Raw genomic sequence first — 24,298 nt, forward strand, 5'->3', positions numbered from 1 at the left:
AATGGAGTTGCAAGAAATTCATAATGGAATTTGAGGTTTGGAGAGTTATGATGATGATCCAGAAGATGACATGACTGTATTTGAATAAATGTAGATTTTTGTTCCAGAATACTAATGGGTTGTGCTCCTGGATTACTTGACTTGCCGACCCCCTGGGGCGCGCTGCGCAACAGCCACTCCACATCTTTGCTACTTGCGTTGTGAAGGGGGGACTGAACGTATACTAAAAAGACGTGGTCGGATCAGCCAGTCTCATTGCTGTCGTGCTGCTGTCGATCATTTAAAAGCATGTGCAGCAGCAGCTATCCTTTTGTCTCATTGCCTTGTCTTGCGGGTTGTTAAGGTGTCTCCAAGAAAATCGTGTATTGTCTCCTTCAAAGCCTTCCAAGATTTTTTTTTTTTTTTATAAATGGAAAAACAAGACATCCCCTGAAAATTAAGCCCTAGTGTGTGTTTTTTGAAGGAAAAATTAATATAAGCCCCTGTCTTATTTTCAGGGAAACATGGTATTACTGCATTACTTGTGAGTAATATTTACGTACAACAGACAATGTTCCCCAAAAGTGACACAAGTTTGAAGGGGCACCTTGTACCACACAGTAAAACTTTTCGGTGCTAAAAGATGTGACATCTAAACTTTATACAATGATAGACTAACAAAAGAAACTTGATTCCAGGGTTGTGCATCATTAAATGTCTTGGATATGTACTGTAAAATCCAATTGTTCGGGAAATACCTAAAGCATATTTTTAAAGTTGATATTGGCGTTTAAGGATTTTTAAACACACAAATTATTTGAGAGATTGGAGTGGTATACTCTATACTCTTCCATTTGTGGCTCCATTATTATGTTAGCAGAATAATACCCATTTATTTTTGGCCTATAATATAGGTGCAGTAATGGCAAAAACCCATTGAGGCAACTGGGGTTAATTAAAGACTTGGTTAGATTTGTCTTATAGTACCTCATTTTTAAAAAGAATTTTTGAACTGCAGCTATCAAAAAATTTAGCACCATTTTCTACAAAGTGCCAAATTTTGGTTAGTGCCCATTCCACTTGTTTGTACAAGTTGCATGACCTACATTTGCAGTTAATTTAATCCTCCTTTTAGTAAAATCCAATTTTTTTTTTTTTTCATGACTGTAAATGTTTCAAGTTTGAGAAGGAGCAGTGTATGCTTGAGTGTACACTGTGGTGGTTTCAAGTCAGCAACCAGTCCAATATTGATATAGTATAGGTACCAGACCTTATAACCCTGTACTGGTTTACATGATTCAAATGAAATACCTGTACCATCTGTAAATACTGTCATGGTAATTGTGACACTGCACCTTATTTTGAGATACCTGTGTCATCAGTGTTATTTCTTGATAAAATTGTTTTGTGTAAGTTTAACAAAATTAGTTTCCAAAATAGAGAAATGTTGCACAAACTAAACATTTTATATTGTGAATATAGGATATTCGTAACACTACTTTTGGGTGAAGGAACAATAGATGTCTAACTTTATGGAGCTGGCAAAGAGTTTTTAACATTTTGTTCATAGTGGGGGAAAATTTATAATTATGTAATTCCAGCACAGGTATAAATGTCTGACTTCATAAGTGTGTGAGATGAAGTTTAGCATTCATTGGCTCATCTTTTTAATACGCTGGTTGAACAAATCTTGTTCATAATCCAGAGCTGTAGAAACTTAAATCCATTCCCAGAAAGAGGGCTTCAGTTGCTACTGAAATTGTTCTAATGTCTTGCTTCAAAAGGTCAGAACACCAGTTTTATTGATTTCTTTTGTCAATAAATGGGCTATAATTCTTGTGTACTTTTTAAGGGGTTTCTTATCATATTAAAAGTTTGAAAGATCTCAACACATTACCTTTTATTCAATCCCCAAAAGTTTTATAATTGGTTTCATGTTTAACCTCCTGTGTCTTGGCTTTGCTTTTCTCAACCCAGTTGTTAAACTTAAGTGTGTAGAGTATACCATACTAGTCGTGAAAAAGATGTATGAGGTCTTCAAACCAACTGGACAAAGCTTGTTGAAATACTGTAAATTGCAATTGCCTTAAAAGTATTATATGGGAAAAGTACAGCTGTTAAGTCATTAAAAATATAGCCATTTTTCAGTAAAACCTATAAATATCTTGTGTAACTATCTTGTTTAATATTTTATTTAAAATTATTTTAATTATGCATTTTCTCACCATTTAAAGCCATATTTACATTAAACATTTATCAATGTCTTTTACTGAGGGCTCGCATTACAAATCCGTTCCAATTTTTTCATACCCCTGACACTCCCCTCCCAGCCCCAAAACCAGTAAGGGTGGGTTTAACATATTTTGGCTCTTAACAGTCATTCACACATTATTAAAGTGTGTCTTTAAGTGCACTGGTGTCTAGAGTAAATTTGTGTTGTCTGGTGCTGCATTTTTTTGTTAATCTGAGCATCATGGCTTCAAACCCAACAGCAAGAAGGTATGTGTCTAGGTGCTTAGAGGGTATTAAAAACAATCTTAGATATTGTTTTTGAAAAAGTGTGGTTCTGTACTTATTTGATATCTTAATCTAGTGATATGAATAAAATTTCATAACTTCTGGGCTAGTGTGCAGTTTGATTGCTTTTGTTCAATTACTGTACTAGTTGTTTTTCATTTGTAGTTTGGTTGCCTGTAGTCATGGTTTTACAGAAGCAATTTAAAAATTATCAAGATGGTGTGATTAGACCAGTTTGGTAAGAGTGGTAAAAGCTTTGTGGAGAGTGTTGTTAATTAAATGCAGTGATGTGAAAATTGGAAAAACAATTGTGGATGCTCATATTTTAGTTTGTCTGCATGGTTTAATAAAATACATTTTGTCCCCAAATATCACTGAGCAAATATCTCCACTTAATGATTTTGGTAGTTTTTTGTTAATTTAATATCCAGGCAAAAAAAATTAACAGTTTTCTTTGCTAAGCATTTAACAGGATACACATTTAAAGCTTTGAGTGGTATGCATACTACGGTTTATTTTTAAAATATTCTTTTTTCAGCATTGGTCTTTTTGTTCTGCATGATCGGTTTATGTAAGGTTTTCAAAATGAGAGTGTAGTTTCGATAACTGTTTGAGTCAATTGTTATTGAACCTTTCAGGAAATTAAGTCATTTATGCTGAATTGGAAATCTCCATTAGCCAGGAACAATAATGACCCCGAAATTATGCATGTTAAACCTTTCAATACATTCAAGATAATAAGAATACTGTCACAGTAGCATCAGTGCTGTTGGCAACTTCATGAAGGACAGTGAACACACTTTTTTAAAAAGTGGCTTTCTGGCATCTAACTACCAAGCAATTTGCACATGGTGAATCATGGTTGGTCTCTATGGTGAAAGAGTTAATTTAGGTTTCCTAAATATTGTAGCAAACAGCCAGCCTTTTGGTTACCTAATTTAGAGTGTTGTTTCAGTGGTTTTCAAAGGGTGGGCAAATGTTTAGTATTTAAGACTATGGTAAAAATACAAATATCTAAATTTCCTAAAAATGTAAGTATCACGATACTGTGCTATTTTGAACACATCTCAGAAGAGAAAAAGATCAGCTAAGTAAACAGTGAGATTAGTAAGGGAAAATGAGTTGCTGATTCTCAAACTGGTTTGAACAAAAAAATGTAGCCAAAGTGGGGCTCCAGGACTAAAGGTGGGGGGTGGAATGATTTAATTTGATCCCATGTAAATCTGTGTGTGCTCAGTATCTGGTTTAATAAATCAAAGAAATGGAAGAGAAAGTAAAAACCTATTACTAATTTGCTCCTGTTCGCACATCATTTGAATGTGGCAAAACGAAACCACTTGCAAGTTTCATTATTGGTAAGAATTGCCTTCTAATTAAACTATTGGGGTGGAACTAAAACCTTCAGCCACTACAACTCTCCAGAAGGAGTTCACTTCCCGTGGACTCTGCATGTTCTTCCTGTGACATGTGTTTCCTTCCGCAGTGTAGTTCGTGGGATTTGCAATGCTAAATTGAGCTGTGTGTTTCTGAATTTTCACTCTGTGTTGGGATGGCACCCTATCAGATCGTCACTGTCTTGAGCCATGTGCTTGCTGGGATAGGCACCTGCTCCCCTGCAACCCTGCTCAGGGTAAAAAGTGTTTAGAAAATGGATGGATTATTTAACTTCGTAAAGTGGGGATGTCCTGCTGCATTTTCACGTAAAGAATTGTACAGCATTGCCACCTCTATGCCATTATAGAATTGGTTATGAAATTAATACATGATTCATGCATGCTTTGACAGTGGAATATTGTGATTATTGATCTGTTGTGTGAGTGAGATTCTTTTTTAATACAGCACCATATACAGTTGGGATGATAAAGGACTAGAAGATTCACATTTATCCTCTTTATCAACATGACTACAGTTATTTGTCTAACTATCCTTTATTTTGATCTTGTTGAGGGAGTCGTGAATTCTGAGAAAAATCGAGGAAATCTTCACTGTCAGGCCCCGAGTTTGAAAATTTAAATGTGGGCACAAGGTTGGTGCTTTCAGCAAGACCACAGTCCTAAACATTTAAGTCTAGTCAAGATTAGCTTGGAAAATAAGAGGTACATTGTCCTTGAATAGCCAAGACAAAGCCCGGACCTAAATTCTGTTGCAATGATATGATGCTACTTTCAGGTCCTTTTTTTGGGGGACTTCCTTCAGGATGTCCAAGTGATAACTGGTCTTAGAAGGTGACGTTGAAATTATTGCTTCAATGGCTTTAAAGTGTCTTATTTTCTTTTTTCAGTTCCTGGTTGTCTAATATTGGTCTAAGCTTTCAAATTCCCTTATTTAGGATGTTTTATATTCATTAAGACTTTCATGGTAATTCCTAATATGTGATATCTAAGATAATGCCCTCTTAGAGAATTCTGTAACTTTCAACATCACTGTATTTGATTATGGTCAGAAGGACCATCGCTTAGGAAACATTCTCAAAAAAATGAATGAATTTTTATGAAATGTTATTGTCATCTAGAGTGAATTCATACCCTGCCTGCTTTACCCCCCGCGCCCCCCCCCCCCCAAATTTCCAGGCCTTATCTATATGTAAAGTTTAAAGATCATTGCTTTTAGCTTAATAATTACTTTTTTTTTTTCTTTTTTAGGTTCCTTTGATTGGTGCAGATGTTGACCTTGAATCCTAGCTGCCTGTTCCTAGAATTTCTTTAATTGGTGGTACAGTAAAGGTGGAGTTGGATTTTTTTTTTTTTTTTTTTTTTTAAACTTGAATTGAACCACTGAAGAATTCAATATGGGACAGAAAGTTCCTGGTGGGATAAAAACAGTTGATATGAGAGACCCTGCTTTTAGACCTCTGAAATATGAGCTACAAGCTCTGGATAGCAGCAAACCTGCCCGGTTGGACATGCTTTTGGACATGCCACCTGCATCGTACGAAATCCAGATACAACATTCTTGGAACAATGATGACCGTTCATTAAACATTTTTGTTAAAGATGATAATAAGTTAATATTTCACCGGCATCCGGTGGCACAGAGCACAGATGCAATTAGAGGTAAAGTAGGATATACTCGTGGACTCCATGTTTGGGAAATCAGCTGGGCAATGCGGCAGAGAGGAACACATGCAGTTGTAGGTGTTGCGACAGCAGATGCTCCTTTACATTCTGTAGGATATACTGCCTTAGTTGGAAATAACCATGAATCTTGGGGCTGGGACCTTGGACGGAACAAACTTTATCACGATGGGAAAAATCAGCCCAGTAGGACCTATCCAGCTTTTTTGGAGCCAGATGAAACATTTATAGTACCAGACTCTTTATTTGTAGTTTTGGACATGGATGAAGGAACTCTGAGCTTTATTGTTGATGGACAGTATCTGGGAGTAGCATTTAGGGGTTTGAAAGGCAAAAAACTTCATCCTGTAGTCAGTGCTGTCTGGGGACACTGTGAAATTCGTATCCGATATATCAATGGACTTGATCGTAAGTATTTTATTTAGCATTTCTCAATTTTTTTTTTTTTCCTGCATTTTAAAACTGGGAATGTTCAATGACAGTCTGCTGTATTATATATGGCACATTGCATTGAGAAGTTTAAGAATAGTGAAGCTAAGTACAAAACAAAGGATTTAAAATATTCAGCATTTTACTGTTCCAGGATGGCAATCAAGAAAGCAGCTAATTGATTTATGATCAGAAACAAAATGTGTGGGTGTTTTTTTGTTTTTTGGCAAGGTGTTAATATTTTAGTTTAATGTCACTCCTCAGTTCTCCATCAAGTAATTGTAAAGCTGAGCTGAATGATAGTTTGCTGTCTGCATTTGTACAGGGTGCTGTCAGATAAGCTTGTGCCACTTAAGCAAGAACAGGAAATCCTTATTGGTGTACCAGTACATGAGTATCTTTTAGTGCATTTTTATTTTAAATTGTTTCATACAGCAGGTAGCTATATTTTTGGAGTGGAATAAGAGTGTACAATATTTGTTGTTGGACATAATTTCACAGACATTTAGAGGTATTTCTGCAAATGCTGCTTTATATAGTGACCCCTGTGTAAAGGAGCCATGCTTTTAATTGAATGCTGCTTCTCTTGCATACTAAGTTCAGTATCCCCACTTGAGAACATGCAGTTAAACCTGAACTGGTGCATAGGTTAGAGTAAGCTGTATTTGCCCATAAACAAAATTATTTGATAATTTAAGTTAAAGGCAGCATTTCATACTCCTAGAGTTTGATAGGTGTCTTTGTTACCATACCCGAACTGTTTATTTTGTGTGCCCCCACCCCAATTCCTTTAACATCCTTTCTACTTCTCTTGACATTGAGGCTTTCTGATTGGCTGTCACTTTTTGAATATTATTTGAATGTATTATATAAACATCTTTTAAAGTCAAAATGTTTTCATTCAGATGAAAAAGAATGCTTGTTTGCTTTACCTCAAGCTAATTTGCCATTGTTCTATCAATATTCACTGGCCTTTTTAGAGTATTGTATACAGTAGATCTGTTTTTGCACAGCACTTTTGTGATCAGCTGTTTTGTAAGTTTGATTAGGTGGTGGTGTCATTAGTAAAACAGATTTCTGCATTTTAAATACATCCCTTCATAATGCAGTTTTTACTCCTCACTATGCTGCTCTTGAAAATACATTTGTATTATGAACAGATTTCTAAAAATTTCCCAGTACTATTAAACCTTTAGCTAGTGATTCCGTTCAGATTCATTCCTGTACCTGACATTCCTGTCTTACTGATGGTTGAACTATTAAGGATCCATTATATCAAGCAAAAGCTAGTTTCATTCATTAATGACACTGGAAAATGATCATATTTCAGATTTTTTTTTTTTTTTTTAATCATTTTTAAAGAGCATTTTTAGTGTCAACAATGTTTATTTAGCCACCTCAGGTAACACTGTTTTCACTTGGTTTAAAACATAACGGCATAATTAAGCAAATTTGGTTGCTCACATTACAATTTTGCTGCAACTGTAAAGGAGAAAAATGTATTCTTTAACTGATTGCTTCCGCCTGTAGTACTAAACTTGTCTCCCCCTCTGATGTATCAAACGGTGTTCACCAGGTCTACCATCTATGCTGTTTCTCGTACTTTTGTTTACAGTTGTGCTTACTACTGTTTAAGGCGGCAGTTTGTCTGTCTGATGAACAATTTTTTTTATTTTTTTTTTGTACTTTGTGATTTCTGCTTTAATGTGCCATAAATCTTAGGACCATTAACATTAAGTACACTTATTTCATTTGTGAAACATGCAGCCTCACAATGCCTCAGGATAATGAGAGATGGGGGAGTCCTTTCGCTTTTGACCACCTAGGGGCAAAAGAAAGCTTAGCTGTCAAGCAACGTTAATGTTTTTGAACAGTTATGAGCTCTTTTTCTTTTCTGCATTCTTTTTATAGGAAGTGCAAAGTATCTCTAGCATGTAAAGAAATTTTAACTTGGGTTTGAGTGGATTTAATACTTTGAAATTGGTCAAAAGTAAGGTCTGAATATAAATTTTAAAGATTTGTAAATATTTGACTATATATAATAAAGGTTAACTATTCTGTGTACATTTTATTATACTTGCACAGCAATATTGGCAATGGCCGTATCATCAACAGGAACAAAATTCAGCCCATCAGAAAAATAGCTCTAGCAACTGTTACATCAATATAACAGCAATTAAAATCCCATTTACAGTAGATGTAACCTATAAGGGGAGCATCTTCATGGCTCTCTAGTCGTGTGTGTGTTTTTTTTTTTTTTTTTGTTTTTTTTTTGTCTTGAACGGATAGCTATATAATCTGCTTTTTCAGGGTAGTGAACCATAATGGGTGGATTAAACTAAATGGGGGGGAGGGGGTCGGGTCTCTTTCTCTTAAAACAGATGAAGCAATAATGTAATAATGGTGGCTTAAATGTATGAATTATGCATTGTTCTGATGAATTATGGATCAAGCCAGCAGCCACGTAAGATTGAGACCAATTATGACATTGCATGCTTGTGGATGTAGCTAAATGTAAAAAGCTTTTGTGTTGGCAAGAAAGTGGAGGTTTAAAGTATTATAATAAAGGGAAAATCAGATTTATGTCAGTTACTTTCCATTTGAATTCATGACAGAAGTTAAGAATATTCTGTTTAAGAATGAATTCTGAACAGTATCAAATGCAGTATGGTACCTTTTTTTAGTTACCAGTTCCAGTAAAGTCTTCATTTAAAAAAATCTGATACATGTGCCTGTAGATCAAAAATCAGTGGGGTCGAAAAATCGCCCAAACTATGTTGTTACAGAGTATGGCTGTTAGCTTTACTAAAAATTAAATGATGCAATAGCTGATCTTAAAATTGATGTGCAAAAAAAGAACTGCAATATTACATAGAAACCATTTGCAGTGATCACTGTGCCAGCTTCACACATTTGTGGGGTTTTGTGCAACCCCACCCCTTGTTTATATGAAAACTCTAACTCTGCTTCTAAATCTGACATTGGTCAATGGGATACTTAAAATTGGTAAAACATACAGTAGTAATATCCTGCAGTGGTCGAGTCTTTCTCATAGACAAAGGAGGAGCAAATTAACACAAATATCACATGCTTGGAAAATATAGCTTTTGGTAATCAATAAATGAGCAAAATTGTCATAATATAAAGCTGAATAAAAAGATTTGAAACTTAATTTCGAATTTTAAAACTGTAAAGTGTATATTAAGTGTGAATGTGATAACGTTATTGGAAAAGAAGTCTCGTTCCCTGAATAACCCTGTATTAACATGATTATTCAAACAGCAATTATTGGAGTACATGAGATCAAAGTATAGTACTTGCGTATTCCATAAATATCAGTCCTGCAAAATTCACTTCAAGTTGGAGAAGGCTAATACCCGTCTTGTCAGCATTAGACGCAAGGCAGGATTTAGAAAGTGTGCCAGTCCGTGGAGCATTATATGCATATTCTTAATACCTTCTCATATATAGTCAATTTAGAGTAGCCAGTTAACATAATCTGCATGTCTTTGGAATGTTTGGAAAACTGGCATGCTTTACAAAAACCCAGTGCAAACTAGGAGAGTGTGTGCAGACTCCATACAGTTGATGCCAGGCCAAGATTCAGTCATTGGAATCTGGAGCTGTAAGGCAACAGCTCTGACAACTGAACCACTGTGCTGCAACCATTCTTTTCACTGTGGCTTTACTTTTAAAGATCGGATATTTTATTTTGAATTTAGCTTTTAAAGTACTGCAAATTTAAAGATTTTTTTTTTTTTTTTTTTTTTGCCCTGAGTAGTTTGATCTTGGTTAGTTTGTTTATAGATCAGGTTAGACATTCAACTACAGTATAACTTTTTTTTTTTTTTTTTTTATTATATATATATATATATATATATATATATATATATATATATATATATAATATAAATGGATCATTGCACGCACTTTGTACAAATTTTAAGGTCTTAAATTAGGATCACTTTTCAACCTGAAATTGTCTCCCAGTCATACATGGAATAGCATTGGGGACATTGGCTGCTTCAAGCTGTTACCAACTTATTTAATATTTTAGTGTTCTAGGCTTTTATCTCTTAAATGTTTCTGATACAAGTGCCTGGGAAATCTTTCACAAACAAGTTTTCTTTTTCAGTTCCTCTAAGATTCTGACTGAAAACCAGTTACTTGTGTGGCCTTGACCTATAATAAGCTTTGGAGAAGTTGCCACAGCCCTTCAGCTTGTTTTCCTCATGGAAAGGTGAAGCCACAGTCTAGACTCTAGTATTAGCTGTCTCGCCTTGAGTGAGGTATAGTTACAGAATATGCTCTCTAGGTTTTCCAAGGACTGCCAGATTTTTGGGTTGACTGTTTTTGTTTTAGGTTTTGTACCTCCTGTTCCAAGTTTTTATTTTAGACTTATCTGGAGAGGTTTTGTTAATTAAGGAATTTCAGTGAGCTGTGTGTATACAACATATCAGTATCTGCGATGTGTTTTTTGTTGATTCCTGCACAAAAAACACTGCAAATATATACATACACATTCATGCTTCTCCTCAAGGAGAAGGTTACAAGTAACTTTAAATAAGACTCGGCTTAACTAAAGTTTGACAACTAATTAATTACAGAATATCGAGAGTGGGTAAAAAGACATTTTCTTTATGGGTTAGGAATTGCTAGTTTAAAGCAACAATGAAGAGCAATTTAGATGCATGGGGCAATGGAAAATGCAGAAAAATCTTTGATATTGTGTCAAGTATACATTGTGAGTAGCTGTGTTACCTGGCTTCACCCAGAAAATTTTCTGAGTTAATGGGTCTTAGAGTACTTCTGATATTTCCAATTAACCAATGGCACTATAAGTACTTTTCTGTATATAAGCACCACCATGGTTCCACTTGCCTTGTCTGGTCCTGAATCTCCCTGCATAACTTATGTAATTCTACAAGGATAGGCTCCAGCTCCTCTATGACCCCTGCCCAAGGAAAACAGATGGTGAATCAGATATTGTAACATTGTGACAAGTTGTTAGCCTGGGGATCAGTCACTCGCAGTATGAAGTGACATTTTATCACACAAATGAGTGTCATCAGGAGATCTTTTAAAATGGGCAAACCTGCCGAAGTTGCAAGAGATCTTCAACTTGTGTGGCCACATTCATTTGAAGAATATTGAATCACGTAAACGTTGTGTGAAGTGTGAGAAACCATAGGCACTTGGGTCTACAAACACTGCAGTGGTGTGGTGCTACCCGTGCGCACTTCTCATTTGAGCTTTGTATGTGATTTACTACTAATCATGCTGCTTTCCCTCTGCTACAGCACACCTTGCACAACAAGGAGTTAATCTAGCTAAACTAGCTTAGCACAGGAACCTAGACCTCTTTCTTGAGAGGTGTGCAAGATTTAAAAAAAAAAAAAAAAAAAAAAGCTGTTTGCTACTTTTCCGTGTACTTTTTGGTATTTGAAATTTCATTTTAGAAGCAAAAATTTTGATTTTTGATTAAAGAATAAAATGAGGGAAAATAAGGTATTTTTTAATTCTATGGTAACAAATAGCAGTCATAAACTTAAAATTACATACAGTGGAACCTCGGTTTCCGAGCATAATTCGTTCCGGAAACGCACTCATATATCAAAGTGAATTTCCCCATAAAAAATAATGGAAACTCAGATGATTCATTCCACAACCCAAAACTATTCATATAAAAATGATTAATACAAAATATAAAATAAAAATACATAAAACAAATTAACCTGCACTTTACCTTTGAAACGAATCATGGCTGGTGTGAGTGAGTTTCTAAACTCTTGTGGGATTCCACCCAACGGGACGACATGTGGAAGAGCGTCCCAAAGCAATCGCAGTCTCCCAGCGCTGTAGCAGTTTGCCGTAAAAGCGAATCCAAAAAGATCACGGACATGCTGTAAGTGCCTGCCGTCGATGAGTGATACAAGGAACATTATAAATGTACAGGGCACAGTATTACTTGGCCACGACCAAGCCGGACTGCTGTGTCTGTGTATAGGAGAGTAGCAGATCTCACTACAATAAATAACCACGCTGTTGCTGTTTCAAGCTGAATAAAGCTGGTGTTGCTAAAGTACTGAGACTCGGCTTTGTGTTTTGGGGTGCAAGACGGGGACTCGCGCGCGCGCGCGCGCGCACACACACACACACAGTCACAATGCTGTAGTAAACCGTATACGCGCATACGGATGTTGACTATGTAAGTGAGGCACGCCGACTCAGATGGAGAATAGGAGATGATTCTCTCTCTCGCTGCACGATTATGGGCAACCATCCGCTCAGTTGTGATCACATGACGCTCGGCAGACAAAGCATGTACATACTACTCGTATTGTAAGACATTGATCGTTTATCAAGTCAAAATTTATAAAAAATTTTAGCTCTTCTTGCAAAACACTCTGTAAACCAATTTACTCGCAAACCGAGGTTCCATTGTACTTTTCTGTATTTATTTGTGATTCAAATAATGAAAGTGTAATAGCCCAAAAACAACAAAACAAACGCGTTTTTGTTGCCTGAAACCTGAAGTAGTATTTCTGCGCGATTTTTGACGACACGTATGAACAGTCCCCGTTACATCACATTGATTGATCGGCCTTGAAGTTATACTGGCATCAGCAGAGGTTGGGCCATTACGTTCTTTTTCGGAACAGTAAAAGAGTGACACTCCACGACGAGGACATGACTGCAGAAAAAGTGAGTTGCATCATTTCAGGTAAAAATGCAAGCTTTGCAAACTTTGCTTTATTGATGTAGCAGTTCTTTTCTGAACGTTATTGTTACTTGCTGCGAAATAAAGGGCATTTTCTCATTCTCGTTTCTTGCATTTTTTCTTTTCTGATGTGCAAAAGAAGAAAAGGAAAAAAGTAATTTCTTTGCGTTTTTTCATTTTTCCGTTAAGTTGAAAATCAAAGAAGTGTCTCTTTAAATATTTTCTGAAGCGCAATTTCAAATACCGAGAAGTACACGGACCGCCACTAAGTTTCTGATTTTTGTAAATTTTTATTTATTTTGTTAAATCCAATGGATGATCTCATTGACTATTGGCTCAGCCTTATTGCATAGTGTGTCTGGAGTAACTTGATGCCAAAATTAGTCCAAGTAACATAAATCACTGTTCTCTTACAATTGAATGTCCACTTTTGCCTTCAATGAAGGCCTTTTTAAAATACATTCCAATTAAATTTGAATGGCGAAGTTCAATTTGACAGCTGTATTACATGGCAGTTGCAATGTGCGTTTGCATCTTTGTTTTCCAATATTATGGTAAAAAAAATTTTAAATTTGCAAAAACCTTTTAAATGTAAAATATGTCCTATCACCAAACTTAAAAATTGCAATTCCCACATGCATATTTTCATGTTGGTATATTAAAGGTCATTTTGTATTTGGGTGTGTTTTGAACAGTGTACTCTGAGCAATATTCCTAAAAGGTGTATAATGTGCTGGCTCCTACCACTTGGCATTGGAAAAAGCAGCTTTGCCAATGCATCATTTGTGTGTTTAAAGTTGACTTTTGAAACTGAGGAAGAGTATTGATAAAGTAGATCCAGCAGAATTATTTCAACTTAACAGTGAATCATGTACTCAAGAACACGATTCACCTTTTTGTTAAGTCAGTGGAATTTGAGGGGAAGTACATTTAGGGCTGAAGCTGGACTTTCTGGCTGACAGGCCTCAGTCTGTCAGGATTGGTAATAGGATCGCAGCCACCATTATCACAAACACAGGCACCCCACAGGGATGTGTCCTAAGCCCCATCCTCTACACCCTGTTCACTCACAACTGTGTTGCCTCCCACAAAGGTAACATCATCCTAAAGTTAGTAGACGTCACCGCAGTGATAGGACGCATCACTGGTGGGGATGAGGTGGCCTACTGGAGGGAGGTGGACAATCTGGCGTCATGGTGTGAGGACAACATCCTCACCCTCGACACAGACGATGATAGTGGACATGAGGAAGGAGAGGAGACCTCACCGGCCACTGTTCATCCGAGGGCTTGAATTGGAGAGGGTGAACAGCATTAAATAGCTGGGCATCTCAATCAGTGAGGACCTCACTTGGACACAACTCCACACAGCTGGTCAAGAGGGCCCAACAGTGGCTGTACTTTGAGGAGGCTGAGGACATTTGGTATGTTGACTAAGATCCTTGGCAACTTTTACAGCCACATTGTTGAGAGCATTTTGACCAGCTGCATCACCGTGTGGTACGGCAACACTACTGCTATGGACTGCAAACGACTGCAGAGAGTGGTAAAGACTGCTGAGAAGATCACCAGGACCCCACTGCCCTCTCTGCAGAGCAACTACAACTGCAGAGTCCACAGGAGAAGTGCTTCGATCCTCGGGGACCCCACCTACCCCCAACCCGAACTGTTCACACTTCTGCCCTCAGGCAGGAGGTATAGAAGTATGAAATGGCAGACTCCTAAATAACTGACTGGAGTTTATAACCATGGTTCACTTAATTCTATCTACTTCACACAACTGTATTTGACTTGTCCATCATACACCTACCTGCACATTACACTTCTGTTTTTTATACTTTATGCTGTTACTTATCTATCTGCTACTTATTATTTATGTTTCTTTTATATGTTGGTTTTGTCATTTGGTGTGGACAGCAAAGAAAATTTCATTGTACAGGGAAAAGTGTTTCCTTACTGTGCACATGACAAACTTTGAACTTGAACTAGAAAGCACTTCTTCATGTGAAGAGGTGTGGGATTCTGGAACAAAACTATGAGCCAAGTAGTTGAAGCAGAAACCACAACTACCTTTTAAAAACTGTATCTTGAAAAGATACTAGACCAGGTTAACCATTGGCTAAACAGTCAAGCTTGTTCCTAGACCAAGCACTACAGCCAGACTAGCTTCCTTGGCTATTTCAGAATGAAAGCTCTTTGTACCAGATTAAAAACTGAATGCCCTTCAGATAAGCTATCAGAGTTGTAGGTAAGAGAACAAATAGTATCTGCAATAGGGCAGATTTTTAAAAGAATCTGTTAACGTTTGAAAGCTTAATTGAGCCAGATATTTGTCAGATGTCAAGAATTTCAGTTAAGCTACGTGTTTCAGTTTTGTTTTTTAGTTGTTGTTAATGTTATACATTTACAAGAGTTAATGTTTTTAATAAATATTAGTGTTTTTCTTAGTTTTATTCACTGTGGCTTCTTAAATTACACTTTTCAAAAGGTAGCATCTTCTCTTCTAATTGAGAATACCGAGTACTTTTATCGGCCTGTGCTGTTTAGTAAGTACTCCATATCAGTACAGCAGTAAATGGCTATTGGTAAATGCCTAACAGTGAATCAATGAGGAACACTTTAGTGGTAGGTAGGTTTACTGGACAGTAAAATTGTTGGCCTCGAGTTTTTTCATTTATATAAAAAAAAAAAAAAAAAAATCATGGCAATGTAAAGTGAGTAGGTACTAAATTAACAGCCTAGTTCTCGATTACTTCACATATTAAGTCTTAGCCCTGTCCCAATTCCCAGAATGGTGACATGACTTACATCTGACTTGTATTCTCTGTGGGTGAAATGGCCATTTGGTAGTGGCCTTTGGGACTGAAAGAAAAGGTAATTTGTCTCGTTTATAATGTAGCTGTTTTATTAGTGCAGTCATTGCAACATGCACTTAATATTTGATGGTTTTATGCCAGTTATTGTTCAGCGCTTACTGTGTACAGTGCAGAACGGAAATTTGCTTCTGTGTTGAACAACAAAGTGCACTCTCCTTATCCTTCCTAAATGATTCTTCTCTAGTTTTGCTAGTGTCCTTGTCACTGCTAGCAGCATGAGGCGGTATGTGGAGCCAATTCAGGTTGCACTGGCAGTCTAGCTTCTGCTCGCTACTAGTGTGCATGGTTCCGACCTGGCATGAGAGCCCAATGTTCTCTAGTGGGACCTGTGCTCACAGCCCATCCCTATGCAGCTCGATTGACATTTGCAAGAGAATACCACAATTGGCAGCTCCGTAACTGGCATTCTATTCTCTGCACTGCTGACTCTGAGCACATGGGACAGACATGAAAGATGCCATGGTGAACATTATGCTGCATGCAACATCATCTAGCATGACTGTTTTTGCATGAATGTCTGGGGAAGCATATCATTGGAGGGTTGCACAGACCTCCAAGTCCTAGGTAACCATTTCCTGACTGCTGTTTGGTACCAGTATGTAATCGTCCGAGCCATTGTCCGATTTTGTGGTGGTGCAGTGCACTGGCCCAAGGCTGTTCCCGGAGCAGGAAAATACCCGACCTCATGTGGCCAGAGTGTGTAGGCAGTTTCTGAATGACTAAGGCATTGATGCCAATCACTGGCTGGCACATTCCCCAGACCTGAATCTGATTTAAAACCTTTGGGATGTTATGTATAGGTGCTTGCGACGCCCCCAAGTAGCGCCATAGACTGTCCAGTAGCTTACTGATGACCTGATTCAGGTCTGGGAGGAGGTCCCCCAGGACACCATCTGCTGTCTCATAAGGAGCATGCACAGACATTGTTGGGAATGCACAGCGCCAACTCACATTGAGTTGCCATGCTGAAATTCATACAAGTTGAACCAGCCTGTGATTTCAATTTTTGACTGTTTTTCGGTGTAATGTTGAATCCAGTCCTCAGTGGATTGGTGATTTTGGTTTTCATTGACTGTTACATTTTGTTCTTAATGAATTTACACAGTGTCACTCAGTAAACATTTTACACTTGAATATTTCATCAAGATCTGATGTGATTTAAGTGTCCCCTTAATTTTTTTTTTTTTTTTTTTTGGAGATGTGTACCTTTTATTCTCTCAAATATGGGAACTTCTGTAAAAACAATTAAGTGCTTTGAGCTGTTAATATTGATAAGAGCTCACTACACCTAAGAGATTAAGTTGTTGTTGTTTTAATACAAATAAAGCTGGTTATATCTTGATCTGTTAAGGGGATTGTAGGTGAATGTTACACTGAAACATTGACCTCGGACGTTTCAATTGTTGAAGCTGCTTTCTTACAATGAAGTTTATTTTTGATTGCTTTTTAAATGTCTAGGTTTTATGAAAACTTGGCCTTTAGTAAGGATGCAGTTTGTATGCCTGGAGTATAGATCAGTTTTGATATGTTTAAGGTTATAAAGTAGAATAGGAGAAATCTTTTTGCTGTTAACCTGTGTTGAGGAGATTGCTTAATGTACTGCATAGTAATTGTATTGTTCAAACTTGTTTATGAAAATATTTAAAACGAAAGTGTTTTTCCAATAACAAATTCTTACTGGCTTACATTGTTTTTCTTTTACCCTGAATCTTATACAGTTAGCTCGAGCAGTATTGTTTTTAATACATTAATATTCAATTCATAAATGTAATACTACTGTAAGCTGATCTTAGAAAAGTGCAGACAATATGGAATGCCTTCTTCTTTTAGGCTCTTCTGTATTTTTATAATGTCCTTGCAAAAGTTTGAGTCAATACAGAGAAGGATTTGTAAAACCAGGTTTTTAGATATGTGCTTTGACTTATGTAAGCTGGTTTTATTTTTATCTATTACAACATTTAGAGTAGTTAAATTTTAATGTGTAGCCTGCTTACTCCCACAGTTCAATAAATAATTAACATCTGGAAGCCTCTTGCAGCTCAGAATAATTTGAGTGCCTATCTGAAGTGACTGTAATCATTCTAATTTTGAGGTGTCCTGAAATTTTAAAAGCAAGTGCAACTTGGTAAATCCAGATATTTAGGTGCATATTTTGTTTCAAGAAATGACAGTGCTTTTGCTTTACAAAAAATGAAGTGTAATCCTACACCCTAACTATAAAACGTTAAGAGAATTTTTAACGCAGTATAAATTACATCTAACTGCCCTGTAAGCACCACTCTTACAGCTTTTTCACTTTTCCTCCTCTGTTTTAAATATCATGCCCTTTTATGCTTAAGCTTCTTATGATCCTAGCGTGATTGTTGTAGCAGGTGAATGTTACAAACTTTTGATGTGTTGGTTGTTGATTTGCCATTGAGCACTCTGATGCACTCCCTTTTACTTTCCCATACTGGGCCAGTTTTAACCAAATATGCACATTTTTAGGAGGTATCCTTGTTTCCTACCAAGGCAGACTCTGGATTGTTATCAAGCTTATAATGATATCCTCCTGTGTTTGAGCGCTTTATTTTTTTTAAAGAATTCCTTAAACAGTAGTCACTTGATGAGAAAACAATTACCATAAATAGCTAACAGTTACCATCTTTAAGAATTGTGTCAACAATACTGCTAGCTAGTCTAGCTATTTATGAAAGTGTGAAGGGCTAAAATTATTAGTGTATCTGATATTACTGTAGTGAGGAAAAGCTTAGTCTGTCCTTTGCAAGAAAATATGTAGATTACAATTTGAGTGGTTTCCAAAGAAACTGTGTGTGGCAACTTTTGTGAATGTTTTTTTGCGCCATCATGCAGTAGCTGCATGTTTTCAGGCACTTTTCAGTACCAGTCTGCCCATGAGCAGAATTAATTCCCAAATATGGTAGTGGTAATTCCACATCTCCAAAATGTAAATGTTTTTTTTAACTTGAATTTGTTAGCATGGGAGCTTTTAGAAGAAATAATGAAAATGTAAAAAAAGTTGTGCATCAAGTTAAAAGAATTTTGTTTTGTGGTCACCAACAGTTCGTTGTATTATAATTCCTTTGCCTATATAGTAAAAAAAAAAAATGATTAATGTTTGACATATTTATAGTATGCATTTTTTTTTTTGGATGATTTTTTTTCTAAACCCCCCCCCCCCCCCCACCAAAGATGCTCTTTTTGAAATCATAGTTTGTTTGACTTGATTTGTAGTGTTGGTTCAAATTGCTTAATAGCCAGTGCAGATATAAAAGTTGCAAGGTCATGCCATTCACATAATTGATGGTTGGTTGCATTTTTGCTTGTCAGTATAGACTGTTGCTGTAAGAAACTATGCAGAGCACAAGGAAGCACAACGAAAGTTCAAGGGTAAGGTATTGGTTTTTACTTTTTTTTTTTTTTTTTTTTTTTGTGGTACACCAGTGTTAAACAGCATATACAGGTAGTCTTTTCTAAGTAAAATGCAGGAAGGATAAAGTATGAAAATCCTGTGGTAACTTGAGCTTAAAACAATTTTCAAGGGTATGTGTTTTACATTAAATGGTACCCATGGCTTCAAAGTCTCGTCTGACAAGCTGTTTGAATGATTAAGTATAACTTGGCAGTTTTGAAAAAAGGGATTGTTGCACAATATATAAAACATTTAAAGCAGTGACAGGGATCTTTAACTGTTTGTCAATTCTCATAGCATTGGATGATTGTTGTCTCAATTTTCCCACGTATTTGTATAACTTAAGGAGCTGCAAATGGAGCACTGATGCCCAATCATTGTGGGCAACTGGGTATATTGTGTATCTAGGAGTTTTTGTATTCTGTTTTTACTAGAAAATGAACAAGTTCAATCTCCCAAACCTTAAATCATTGACTTTATTTGCATTGCTGTATAATTATTTTTGGGATGTCTAGGTCTCTTTTGCTTCTAGAAAAGAAACCTGTAAATCTGCAATTTTTCACATGGAAAAGATGTATAAAGTAAATCTGCTAAAACAAGTTGCAATTTGGAGTTGTAATTTAAAGTTTTTGTTAATATACAGTATAAATGTAGTTCTGCTAATTTGAACGCCTCAGTTTGGCTTTCCAGAATATGCATTGTCATATAATATTCCTGCTTCATTTGTATATGAACAGAGGAATGAAATACAACAGGAAGTGGTCTGTTTATAACCTGTGCCTTAACAAGCTTGGGCACATTCTTGTGTTTAGTGAAGTGCTAATGCATTTATCTGTTGCTGTCAAGTGTTTTAAATCCCATTTAACACTTTCTAGTTCAACAACTAATCCGTGTTTGACGTAATGCACAGTCTGCTGTTAAATGATATTTAGAATGTATTATCCATAAATGCTGCAACAGACTCAAAGGGAGCAGAGGTTTACTTGCGGATATCCGGTAATAGGCACATTTTTGCTTTTAGTGAGCCGTATCCATCTTACTTTACATATACTTTATTGTGCCTGTGTTTTAAAAACTTGCATTGGCAAAATACCTGTCCTATTCTTCCCTCTTTCTGAAAGTGATCTGATTTTAATGCCTGCCACTTAAGGATAAATTGTTCTGAAAGTGGTTTTTCACAAGGCAACAGTGATGTCAACTAGTAGTTTTTATTTGAATAAACTTTTTCATACAGTTAAGTTTAACTTAACAACATAAGTCAATCGGTAATTAAGACTCTAGAAAGCATTTTTACTAAAAATGCAGTTTAGATAAAGGGTTGTTTCAACCAATTCCTTTTAGTATATGAATATGGAAATGCTGAACTGGAGCTCCATGATTTTAACCGCCTATAGCACTGTTAGTGTCACAAAAGTAGATTTTTTTTTTTTTTTTTTTTTTTTTTTAATATAAAGAGATGTGTATAATGATTTAAGCTAAATTCAGGAGACTCCATTTACAGTAGCTACAGTAATGTTTGAAAGTCCTTTATTTAAATTATGCAGTCATTTAAAGTCTCATAGAAAAGGTATGCCTCTAAGTACATGTAACAATTGAAGTTCTTTCAAAACTAATTTAGGTGATTTAAAGCTAAACTTGTTCAAGTAGCGTGTTGCTTGGGTTTTCTGTCACCTTTGTAACAATAGTGTTCCACATCAGTAATAAAAGCTGTTTTGATAGTCTGATTTTGTTTGTTAATGTCTCTTAAAACTACTTTCAATATTCAAGCTCACAGATAGGAATATGCTGGACATAGCAGTGTCTGCTGCATTTGGAACATTTCCTAGAATATGCTGCCAGCAGGCATAGAGAATAATTGATTTAAAATAATAATAATAAAAGTCTTGCCAATCCGGACACATCAATTTTCGAGCTTATGTAAGACCAACTGTTACAAGGCTTCTGGTTGAAACTGGCCTTAACCAGAATTTTTAATGTATTGTTCAAACCAGTGCTAATTCAGAATTCATCATTTATGCAAACTTCACTTTTAAATGTTTTTTTTGTTAATGCACCATTTAAGTATTGTGTATTTGGGTCTTTGAATAGTTTTGTGAAATGCAAGTTCATTAGATAATTAGTGAAAATTCTGTATACACATTTTATTCAAAAAATATATTTAACCCTTTGTTCAAAATCTGCTTGCATTCCTAAACTATGCTTTGTGTACAAGTTGAAACTATTTTTTTGGTCACTACAGTAACTAAATTAGCATAACAGCTTGTGTGTGCTTGGTGGTGGTGGTGAGAGGTTTCCCAGTTTCAAAAAGACTACAAAAAGGCACTGGTTATGGTTTTAATGGACAAGATAAGCAGTTATTCTGTAGTGAGGATTTCAGTCCCTTGATGTGCCGTACCATTAGCAATACAGAATTTTTTACAGTGGTATTTGTACAGTGGGATGAATGACTCTTTCTTGCCTAGTATTTAAAAGTGTGGATTCAACTGACAGTTGTGGCCTTTAGAGTCTGAACCCTTAGCTGCAAATCCACAGCTGTAGATGGTACAGAGTGATATTTGAGATTAGATTGTTGCATTTTCTTTTCCAAGTCTGACTCCAATGTGAAATATATTTTTATACTTTCACTAACACTGAGAACTAATTTAACCAATGCTGTTTAAGGTGTGGTTGCATGTATTTTTTTTTCTCCCCAATTAAATATTGAAATGTTGGAAGAGCAACCAAAGAGATGCATGTTACAGTAATTAGTTACTATATTTTAGTAGTGTTCTTGTGAATGTTCTGACCAACTGATTGACAGATTGACCTCCAGTCTTAGGACTGGTTCCAGAACTTTGTTCAAAACTGCTTTGTATGGTAATTTATTAAAGAGCTCTTAACGACAGCAGTGTTGGTTTTTTAGATTATCCTGAAGTGTTTAGTTCTTATACCAGTCTTTTTACACTACTATCTTGCAACCTATAGTATAGAAATGCTAGAGATATACTTGCTACCTTGTAGGAACCTGCGCAGTTAATTCCCAAGGTTTCTTAGTATATGATATAGCAAACTACAGTATCTCCTGCATGTCATAGACATATTTGGTTATACTTCAACTTCAGCTAAATGTCTTTCTAAAGGACAAGAACGCTGTGTCACCACCTATGAAACAGCTTTGAGATTTATGAACTCCAATTCATGAGCTACATTCAGGTCTCCCTCTAAAAGTGACATTAAATATGTGCCTAAAAGAGGGCATCTATAGGTGATTCCAGAGTAAAATTTTACACTAGGCTTACCTGTATGGTTTTTTTTTTTTTACGTTTTTACAGGCGGAGTAAAATGCTTTGTCTAATTTTACTAATGTTGACTTAAACTAAAGCTGTGCAAGTTTAGATTTCGGAGTGTAATGTGGCCATTTACAGAATTAAGTCTTTAGAAAAAATACAGCAAGTACAACATCAAGAATGTTTTTTAATGTCTGTTCATCATTCGTTTGATTTGAAGTCTTATGAATTGCAAGTTCATCTAGGGACTCTACAGCAATATAGTAGTCGGATTTACTCCTTTCAATGCAGTAGTAATATCACTCACTAATTTTCTTTGTCTCTGCAGCTGAACCTCTCCCGTTGATGGACTTGTGTCGGCGTGCAGTTCGGGTTGCCTTGGGGAAGGAACGCTTGGATGAAATCCACTCCCTGCCCCTGCCAGCTTCACTTAAGAACTACCTACTTTATCAGTGATGTTGCCTATTCTGATGGACTTGAATGTTTGGGGTAAAGGAGCCTGAGATCTGTCTTCCCCTTCTTACCTTGCATCCTTTGTTTTTCCTTTATGCACAGTCTTGAAGCTGTATTTGTCCCCCAAAAATAATCCAGTGGTCCTCAACCTTAAACTAGCAAATCATACCACATCTATGATGTGTGTGTACAATGCAAATGTTGCTTGTTTAATTTGGTATTACAACTTGTCATTTTAAATTATGAAATCTTTAAGACAGTTTTTTTATTTTTTTGTCTGTATTCTAAATTTGGTTACTGCAGGGAAGAACAGCTGTATCTGAGCAGTGTTGCACTAAGCCTCGCATTGTCAGGTTTTTTACTGTAGACACCTTTTTTTTAAAAAATAAATAAATAAATAAATAAAAAAAAAAAATAATAATAAGCCTCTCAAGACACACAAGCTCATGGTCTCCATAGAGAGTCTTTTTTTTTTTTTTTTTTTTTTTTTTTTAATATGGCTACTTATTTAAGACTGTATTTGAGGGAAATTTACTGCTTGTGTTCACAAAAGTACAGTAAACAATGACTGGCAAATGACCATTCTTTTTGTATAGCATCATTATACTCACCAGTTCATTTAGACAGAAGGTTTTATTTTTAGGGTTTTTGTCCTAGGCATTGTTCCTGAAGTTTTACAATCTTGTCAAAAGTTATTTTTTGCATTTATGTGGTAGGGTCTGCTTTATTCAGTTATTTTTTTTTTAAACTTAAAGCATTAAGAAAGAGGTACAGGGAACATTGTTTTTTTTTTTCTTTTTTTTTTTTTTAACCTTGCGTTGTAAGCTTCAATGAATTAAGTGCCTCTCCAACCTAAACTAAGGGTTGTTTTTACTCTTTGACTAGATCTAGTTTGTGTTGAACTGGAACACTAAATCTTGATGGCAAGGTTGTAGACTGCAAAATCTCCTCTCTCAGGAACTTTATATACTTTGTATGGTGGTTTGTTACATTTCATAAACTGTCCATGTTCATGTTCATGCAAATGTACTGCTGATGGATTTTGGGCTACAAGGTGAAACTCAGATAATAATCACCACTGAGCTGCTGCAGGTACCTGATTTGTCCATGAAATATTTAAAGCATTTGCCTACAATTGGAAGTAGAAATGCAGACTGAGAATGTTTGTTTGAATCCTGGTTTGTATAATGAACCTTCCACAATCTAAAATTCCTTGTCATTTGGCAGTTTTATTTTAGCTGTGTGTATGCTTGTTCTCCAATCTGTCGTTTGTCAATTCAGGCTAATACTTTCAAATATTTTAATTCCTGTATACTGTAGATAATGTTCTTAACCTAATAATAAAGTTTATTATAAATTAAATCTGTATTGACTCAGTTTTGTTTAAATACTGGAGTTCAATTCAATAAGATAATAAGCCTTTTGAAGGTCCTTTAAATAAAATGCTTTAATGGAGATTTAAGTTTTTTGGTGTGATCTCTTGTCCTCTTCCTCCGGACTGAATTTTAACACTTCATTTGCCAATGTGGAGAATAAATGTAGTTACATTTTAAAATATGCAATACTAAGAAA

General features: G+C 35.9%; 1 protein-coding gene across 1 annotated transcript in view; it reads left to right on the forward strand.

Moving 5' to 3' along the window:
- spsb1 (splA/ryanodine receptor domain and SOCS box containing 1) overlaps positions 1-24,088 on the forward strand; it is a 42,362-nt gene extending 18,274 nt beyond the window's left edge. Inside the window, exons 2-3 of the mRNA XM_028807896.2 lie at positions 5,139-5,978; positions 22,602-24,088. Of these exons, the coding sequence (XP_028663729.1) occupies positions 5,285-5,978; positions 22,602-22,729 (822 nt within the window). The 5' untranslated portion in view covers positions 5,139-5,284 and the 3' untranslated portion in view covers positions 22,730-24,088. The remainder of the gene's footprint in view (positions 1-5,138; positions 5,979-22,601) is intronic.
- The last annotated feature ends 210 nt before the right edge of the window (positions 24,089-24,298 follow it).

Source organism: Erpetoichthys calabaricus, chromosome 8 (genome assembly GCF_900747795.2).
Source record: "Erpetoichthys calabaricus chromosome 8, fErpCal1.3, whole genome shotgun sequence".
Classification (NCBI taxonomy): domain Eukaryota; kingdom Metazoa; phylum Chordata; class Cladistia; order Polypteriformes; family Polypteridae; genus Erpetoichthys; species Erpetoichthys calabaricus.